General features: G+C 37.0%; 1 protein-coding gene across 1 annotated transcript in view; it reads left to right on the top strand.

The window, feature by feature from the left end:
* Positions 1–9,295, top strand: part of Fcho2 (FCH and mu domain containing endocytic adaptor 2) — an 83,255-nt gene that overhangs the window by 36,330 nt on the left and 37,630 nt on the right. Inside the window, exons 8-10 of the mRNA XM_055598392.1 lie at positions 5,986–6,030; positions 6,822–6,894; positions 7,492–7,516. Coding sequence (XP_055454367.1) covers positions 5,986–6,030; positions 6,822–6,894; positions 7,492–7,516 — 143 coding nt within the window. The remainder of the gene's footprint in view (positions 1–5,985; positions 6,031–6,821; positions 6,895–7,491; positions 7,517–9,295) is intronic.

The raw sequence follows: 9,295 nt of genomic DNA, 5'->3' as shown, positions 1-9,295 counted from the left end.
TGTGTGTGTGTGTGTGTGTGTGTGTGTGTGTGTGTGTGTGTGTGTGTGTGTACAACTTGAAGTTGATTCTCCGCTTGCATCATTTGGGTCTAGGGATCTGACTCAGGCTGTCAGGCTTGGCAGCAAGCATCTGTACCTGCTAAGCTATCTCACCAGACATTATTATTTCTATTTTTTATTCATTATCATCATCATCATCATCATCATCATCATCATCATCATCATCATCATTAGTATTTGAGACAAGGTCTCATTATATAGCCCTGGCTGGCCTGAGGTTTGCCTTACGACCAGGGTGATCTCGCACTCTAGGATGTTGAGATTAAAAGCCTGTACCACCACAGCTTTATTATTTTTATTTTTAATCAGTTACTTAATATTTGAGATAGGTTTTTACTGTATACAGCCCAGGCTGGTCTCAAGTAACAGATAACTCTTGCCTTAACTTCCCTAAGTAGTAGAATTACAAATGTGTACCACCTAAAAAGTATTGTGTTTTGTCTTGTTTTGTTCTGTTCTGTTTTTGAGACACTCTGGTAGCCTTGGATAGCCTGGAACTCCTTAAATAGACCAGGCTGGCCTAAGAGATCTGCCTGTCTCTGCCTCCTAAATGCTGGGATTAAAGGTATGTGCCAGGGCTGAAGAGATGGCTCAGCAGTTAAGAACACTGGCTGCTGTCCCAGAGGACCCAGGTTCAATTCCCAGCACCCAAATGGCACCTCACAACTGTCTGTAATTCCAGGATCCAACACCCTCACACAGACATACATGCAGGCAAAACATCAATATGCATAAAATAAAAATAAATAAAGTACCTTTTTAAAAAAAAGATATGTGCCATCATGCCTAGTTCAAAATACATAATTTTAACAGCCAAAACAACAACAATAATAAAACATTTAAATCTTTGAGTAGTTTAAAGAAAATAAATGAATGGCAAAAACAAAAAACAAAAAAACCAAAAAGAAACAAAACAAAAAACCCTAAAAGAAAAAAAAAAAAAAAAAAAAAGAAAAAAGAAAAATTAGAAGAAAAACACATGAAAAGGTACAGAACTTCATTAATTATTATGGATGTTCAAATTAAGACTATAGTAAGATTTTTTTTTTAATTACAAATGTGCCACTTAGAAATTTTGTTTAATTTTCTAGTTTGAGGATTAATTTTTAACTATTATATTTTACTTATTGCTTCTCAGCTCATTGAGCTTTCATTGATTATTGAGAAACTGTAGCATTGAGTCAGGTGGATACTTGTTTAGAATACAGAATCAGTAGCCTGGCAGCCTTTAATCTCATCTTGGGAGGCAAAGGCAGGTGTAACTCAAGGCCAGTCTGGTGTCCACAGTGAGTCCAGGACAGCCAAGGCTGTAAAGAGAAACCCTATCTCAATAAACAAACCCTGTACTGTAGCAGAATATGTATTTTAACATGATCCCTGGGTGGTTTATATACAGGCCAGCTGAGCAAGCCTTGTTTGTATTTACTGAATAACAGAAACCCCAGTGTCCTCTAGAACTGTTACTTCTCTAATGTGATTCTTGGACCATCAAAATGCAGATTCCTAATTGCCACTCCAGACTTGAATAGGATTCTCTGGGGTTGGTTGCTTGGCAGTCTCTCCAGGTGGGTATAACCTTGAGATGGTTGGTTGAGAAGTGTTGGAGTAGGATTTTCTGATGGAATTTGAAACCACCTAATTAGATTGTTTCCACAGATCTTTTACTAAAATAGTTATCTTTTATATCTGTAGTTTTCAAAGAGAAAAAGAAAACTATGTATGGATATATGTATAGAGAAAGCATACATGATGAAAGGTGTTCCTAAGCATTCCCCTTTCATATGTGATGCAAATGAATGACACCACATTCAACGTAAGTCACGAACTAGCGGGGAGCCATGTGGTAGAGCTGTAGCTGGAGCCCCACAGCAGTCGCGTACACACAGACTGGAGCCTGGTGCTTTCACTTAGCTTGCCTAGCTCCTCATCCCAGGCATCTGGCAAGCCCAGAGCAAGCTTCAGAATGAGTGTTAGACACCTCTCCGTTTCTTTCCCGACCCAGACCACACACGCCTATATGCACACCTAAGCTCTTCCTTAGACTTGGAGAGTGTGGTAGCTTGTACTATAAGTTTTGGCTTGGCCCTAATTTGAATCAGATAGTCCTTAGTTGGGAATTTGTAGAATCGTACTTGAATCTGGATAGCCATGATGTAGTGTTTTGAGTTTTTTGGGTTTTTTTTTTTTTTTTTTTTTTTTGTATCTTTTCATGGAGGACCTTTGCTTATATTTGCTTATTTTTATCTTGTATGTCATCAGATCTAATGTAATTTTAATTATAGGTGGTTGTAATCCACCATGAGGATGGTAGGACTGAACCTGGGTTCTCTGCAAGAACAGTAATTGCTTTTAAGTGCCGAACTGTCTCTGCAGCCCCTTAAGGCAGTTTTTAATGTGACAGTGTAAATTGGCTCTGTTGCTGGCTGAGATTTATTTAGGATTAATTTCAAGGCAATGTGAACTTTTAGTTAAATATGTTGCTGACTTTTGTATTCAACCTCTTTGAACAAATATTTTCGGTGATTCAAGATTTATATGTTTACTTTTTCCTTTTATAATATTTCTTAAAAATTCTGATCCAGATTAGTTTGGGTGAATTCATTAGGTTGACGGCTTTTTGTAGAAACAGTTTCTACTTCCCATTGAAACATCATATTTAAGCTGTTTTGCTTTGAATTACTCACCTTTTGTGATTGGTCTTTCATGAGTAGAACATACAGTGGCATTTTTAGGAAATGTGTAATGAGAGAGTACCAGGAGACAGAAGCAGATGATTTTATTTACTTTTATGCAAACTAAATTGCCCTGTGACCGAGCCTAAAACTAAGTGCTAAGAGCAGTTATTTACCTTCACAACAGAATTAATTGGGTCTAAAGCAGTTGAAAATCCATTTGTAGCAAACTAGTAATTAAGACTCTTACAGGAGCTGCAGTACTGTCAAAAAAAATAACCTGTCTTATGATTAAATAGCAGAATGACAGGCAGTAAACTGCATTTGAGGAAAGTGCTGAATAAACTCTCCTCTTGTGAAACAGTTCAGAAGTGACATGCTACCAGGGGGTCAGAATGTGCAGCGACATCCAGCTGAGCTGGCAGCTGGCCCTGAGCCAGGCACGCAAAACCAGTCATGTGAAGGAGCACGTGCCTTTTGAAACAGGAAAATCTGTGCATGATTTAATTTTTTATGAGCCGTCTGTTACTTGCATTGTGCTAGGACCTGTTGGCATTTCTCTTTGGAAAAGTCTGTGTGGGTGGTGCTCGATATACATTCTTGTCTGGTTTAATGTTTGATATTGTAAGAATGTCATTTTGAATAATTTCATTGGAAACTTATTTTAAATTGATTTCGGGGATGTTTATATAGAAAAGATAAAGAGGAGAGTTGATCAAGATGCCTATAATATGTCTAGTAAAAATTAGTGAGGAAAGTGGAAGTTTTGTGTAAAGTAATTAATTTTAAAGGGTGCCTCTGTTGTTTTCATATATGAAATCTAAAGATCATAAAATACCTTTTCTCTGTATGTTGCATTTTCATGTTTTTTGATTTGATGATTTTTGCTTTAGATTTGTGATAAGGGAGAGGAAACATTCGGTCTGTTTTTGTTTTTTGAGACAGAGTTTCTCTGTGTAACCCTTGCCGTCCTGAAGTTGCTTTGTAAACCAGGCTGGTCTTGAACTCAAAGCCTTGAACTCAATCCACCTGCCCTGCCTCCCGGAGCGCTGGGATCACAGGTGTGCGCCACACCCACTCGTCTTAGTCTGTGTTTTTAACCTCTTAAAAATAATTGGTCTTTTAGTCGTCAAAAAGAACTCTTGCCATAAATTAGCATAGTCACGGTTAAGTGTAACTCAGCAGAAGAACAAGGAAGGAAGCCTGTCATTCTTTCTCTAACTCAGTTTCTTTTATACATTTCTTAATAATGAAGGTTTTGATCAGTTGCCATTCATAAATTAAACATTTCATAAAATATGCTGGACTTCTGTAAACGTAAGAATTACAAATGACAACTACCTCAGCAGTTTAGGGAGAGAGATTTTTAGTGTGAGGTTTAACTGGAGTATTTTAGAAGGAGAATAACTTAGGCCTTTTGTTGCTTTTACAGTCACCTAAACAGTTTGTTACTTCTTATGTACAAAACATTCCTTTTTCTGCCAAATGTAAAACTAGTTTGCAGCTCTGTCATTTTAGGGCTATTTTCATTTCTTTCTGTCTGAGTTCTGCTTTATCATTTCTTGTTCTGCAGTATCCTCTTAGTAGCACCAAATTAATTTTTTTATAAGACCACCTTGCCAGGCTCTGTTGTGTATGCACATCCTTTTCACATTAAAGTGTTTCAATTAGGTAGGGTGTGGTGGTGCACACCTTCAATCCCCTCATTTGGGAGGCAGGAGGAGGTGTATATCTTGAGTTCAAGGCCAGCCTAATCTTTATAGTGAGTTTCAGCTCAGTCAGAGTGTGAGCTGCTTCAAACAAACAAAAATATTTCCATTGCTTGCAAACTGCACTTAAAATTTCTTGGCCTTCTAATACAATTATAGATCTGTATTTTGACCATAGGGTGACCACCTAATAAGGATGTAATGATTTATGCAGTGGGTATTTGTTGAGCATGACTCTAGGAACTTCGAATAGAATAAAGAGTTGGACAGATGGAATGCAAAGCTTGTACTATTTACTCTTTTCTTCTTTCTCATGAGCACAGCCAAAGATTGCTGTTTCTTTTCTCCACTAACTCTGCTGGAAGGTTCTTGAAAGCAGAAACTACATATGTTTTGTGGTATAACATAGGAAAAGTTTCAAGTAAATTATTGAGGTATTAGTTGAGTAATCTCAGTTTTTAATTTTTAATTGACATTCATTTATGTGGGGGCCATGCACCCCATGGTGTACTTGTGGAGGTCAGAAAACCTAGAATTCAGTTCTTTCCCTTGATCATTCTATCATGTGGTTCCAGTGACCAAACTCAGGAGGTCAGATTGGTGGCAAGTGTCTTCATCTGATGAGCCATCTTTCCAGTCCTTAGTTTTCGCTTTGTTTTGTTTTTTTAATTAAGAATTATTACTCAGGGGCTGAGAGAGAAGACTCAACAGTACAGAGCACTTGCTGCTCTCTCAGATGACCTGTATGTATTTGCTGCTCAGCACTGATACGGCGGTTCACACCGTCTGTAACTCCAGTTCCAGAGGGATCTCACACTCTCTCTGGTTTCCTCAGACACCAGACGTGGGTGGTTTCCCTCTACCCATGCAGGTTTTCACACAAAATAAAAATAAATATTTGTTTTAAAGTGTTAGGTGTAGTGAGATGGCTCAGCAGGCAGAAACATTGCTGTACAAGCCTGGCAACCTGAGTTTGCTCCCAGGACTAGGGTGGAAGAACCAGTTCCTGAAGGCTGTGCTTGTGACCTCTTTATGTGTTCCACTGCTTGTGCCCACCAGTTCTCTTGCTTCTTACATATACTGTACAATAACAGCACATCACTTTGTTATCTAAGCACTGTAGCGCATGTTGGCATGGTTCTAAAGGGTATCTTGTCAAGCTGGTGAGGTGCCTCAACAGCTAGCAGCACTTGAAGCTCAAGCCTGACCACCCTGGCTCCATTCCTGGAATCCGTGTAAGAAAGCGTATGCAGTGGTGCCAATCAGTATGCTCTCAAGCCAGTCAGCCTGGAGTGCAAAGTACTCCAGATGTATGGAGACCTCTCCTCAGTAAAAGGGAAAGAAAGAAGTCCTGAATTCCAAATGTGTGCTGTGGCAGCACACATGTGCCAGCACTCACACATCAGATAGACACAGGTAGTATTAATAAATGAAAAAATTAAGACATATTTCCAGTTAAATTTAAAAAGTGACAACAGTTTATCTGGTCATTGTTTTTGTTTGTTTGTTTGTTGTTTTTAACAAGTTTTTCTTCTCAAACCCAGGTCTTATTGAATTTGAAGAGTGTGACCCTGTTAGTGCGGTTGAAGGTAAGCTGACTGTATACTGACTCGTGAGAGCTTCTGCTTGTTGAGCAAATAGAAAGGGACTGCTCTCCTTTGATGCTCACACAGTGTTAAAATACATAGATCTAGGAAGGGGAGGAGGACCTCCCCTAACAGTAGACTAGGGAAGGGGCATGGGAGGAGAAGAGGGAGGGCGGGCAGGATTGAGATGGGATACAAAGGGAATAAATTGTATTAAGTTTAAAAATTAAAAATATATATATAGACCTAATGATTGTAGATACTGAGCCCAGGTCCTAACATTTACTCTATTAGTGAACCACACCTGATTGCAAGATAATACTTCTAAAGATACATATGATGAGTTATGTACTTTTTTGGATTTTAATTGTCTTTCTATGCTTATTTTAACTGAATTTGCAAAGGGAGTATTTACCAGAAGAAAAGAGAATTTCATTAAGTGAATATTCTATGATACAATAAATGAACCATATTGTATTAACATGAGAGTTGACACATATTATGATTGACTTAAGTTGTAGGCTTTACTACTTGATATTTTATTGTTGTTTGATCATTTGCTCATTTATTACTTATGATTTTTTTGAGGGGTGAGGTTTTGCCATGTATTCTAGGCTGATAACAAACTTAAGATTCTCCTGCCGCAGTTGATATAGTGCTAGGATTACAGGTGTGCATAGACACTCTCCGTGATGCTTTTGTTTCTTTCATCTGAAGTTAGTTTGACACTTAGAAAAAAAAAATCCTTATCAAGAGCAGTTACATTTTTATTATAATGCACATTTATGTTAAAGGCATAAAACCAAGGAAAAGAAAGACTTTTGCTTTGCCTGGAATAATTAAAAAGGAAAAGGATGCAGAGTCTGTGTAAGTATTTTAAGTATTGCCCAAATACTTTTCATTGTTTATAAGTGATTAGAATAGTTTGATTTTGAAAAGAAAAAAATCTTTTTGAAGGTATTCAGTGTATATATCTAAACTGGAAAAAGAAAAAAAAAACCTTTCTGAATGACTAGATTTGTAAGTTTCTCTGGTTTTAGTTCATAGCATTAACATTTCTGATTTATTACAGTTTGAAGACATTATAAGCAAAAGCTTATGTGCCCAGGACCGGCATATAGAAAAGCAGAAGCAAGTCCTGCAAGTTGTTATATGGCTCCCCCTTTAAAGTTTAGAAATGTAAACACTGCTAGAAAGCCCAGTAGAGGAGACAGCTCTGTTGATTGCTTTGCTGAATACATTTCTAGAAAAGTACAGTTACAAGCACATTAGATCATGTGTAAGCTCTTTATGTTTTAACAGTTACTATTGAGATGACTTGATTTTTCAGAATATTTTTGTAGAGTTCAAACAAAAGGTATATTTAAATAGCAAAATAGATTCTAAACATGATATAATTATCAGGTAGTTCTAATAATTGAATCTTAAAATACTTTGTTCTTTTCTTTCTTTTTTTTTAAACAGGGAGTGTCCTGATGCAGATTCACTTGTAAGTAATTTTAATTTCATACAGACTTTTGTTTGTTTGTTTGTTTGTTTGTTTGAGACAGGATTTCTTTTTCTTGTGTGTATGTGTATCCCTGGCTGTCCTGGAACTTACTCTGTAGACAAGGCTGGCCTTGAACTCACAGAGATCCATCTGCTTCTGCCTCCCAAGTGCTGGGATTAAAGACATGTGCTGCCTCTACTGAGCATCATTACAGACTATTTAAAATAGGTATTTTTATTGGTAAAAAAAAAAAAAAAGTTTTTTTTTTCAAAGAAAAATACTAACCATGTAATTTGCTACTAAAATAATTATAAAGCCGTATCTCAGTTTTACATTGCATACTTTTCTGCTAAATTACTATCTTTGAGAAATGGATAATTTTACTTTTAACATTATTGTGGCACCATGTCAATAAAGTTTTCTTGGGAAATGGAAATTTTAAAAAATTGGCATTGTTTAAAAATGGAGAACCTTTAATAATTTAGTTTTTGGTTGTTGTTTTATTTGTTTTTCAAGACAGTGTTTCTCTGTGTAGCCCTGGCTGTCCTGGAACTGACTCTGTAGAACAGGCTGATTTGAACTCAGAAATCCACCTGCCTATGCCTCTAGAGTGCTGGGATCAAAGGCGTGTGCCACCACCACCCAGCTTGAAAGATACTATTTTTTTTTTGTGTGTGTGTTTTTGGTTTTCATTTAGACATCATTTTAGAAATTATAGCAATACGTTATGCTCACCCATTTTTCTGTGTTTTTAAGGTTTGTTTCTATTTCTTGTTTAACTGTATTTTTGAAGAATTAAAGAAGACTCTAAGTTGAGCTCCCAGTGGGTATAGTGCAAGTGTAGAATAACCAAATGCTATAGATAATGGGTAAACAGATGTATTTATTTATTTTGTTAGACACTGATTGTGTTGATTAATGCAGGGTTTTTTTGTTTTGCTTCGAGACATTTTAATCTTAAATGATGTAGTATTGTAACAAAATGAAGTGAAAGTACTTTGTAAAATACTGTGTCTTCTGTAACTTAGACAAACTAGTATTTTTGTTTTCTATTCCAGCTTTCAAGTAAGAAAGTTGTGGTTTAGTAATGAGTGTATTTTAAAATTGAGGCTGGAGAGATGGCTCAGTGGTCCGGAGCAGCTACTGCTCAAGCAAAATACCAGCATTTGGTTCCCACCCGCCACAGTAGGCAGCTCGACAGCTGTCTGTAACTCCGGTTTCAGGGACCCCTTTCTGCATCTAGAGCACATAATCTCATGCAGGCACACATACACACAAGTGAAAACAGTCAACAAATCTTTTTAAAATGTTTATGAAAATTAAGAGTGAAAAGTCACCAGAGAAGCTTAACTACTATAACAACTATATTAAACTGTTGAAATATCTCTTCTGTTCTTCATATTATTATTGACATGATTCTTCAGTACAGTAATTAGAGTACTAATACAGAAACCATGGATTGAATGAATAAAGATATATAGTGTAATCTGTATGTTTTTATTAGTATTAGAGTTCTGTGAATAGTTCCAGCATTTGAAAACTTGATGAACTGACCCCTTTTGTTGTTTCGTTTCTGTTTTTTAAATATGTGTGTATCTGTCTGCTTTGTGTGTGAGAGTGTGTGCAGAGGTTAGAAGAAGGCATCTGATCCCTCTGCTGGAGCTGGGCGTAGAGATGGTAGTGAGGCATTGGACGTGGGTGCTGGACGCCAAGCTTGGGGCCTCTGGAAGAGCACTAGATGCTCTTAACCACCCGTCCATTTGTCAAACCCCATTCCTT

Source organism: Psammomys obesus, unplaced genomic scaffold (genome assembly GCF_907164565.1).
Source record: "Psammomys obesus unplaced genomic scaffold, mPsaObe1.curated_primary_1811, whole genome shotgun sequence".
NCBI classification, from domain to species: Eukaryota; Metazoa; Chordata; class Mammalia; order Rodentia; family Muridae; genus Psammomys; species Psammomys obesus.
The sequence above is the reverse complement of the archived record's forward strand: the minus strand, read 5'-3'. Positions and strand labels throughout refer to the sequence as shown.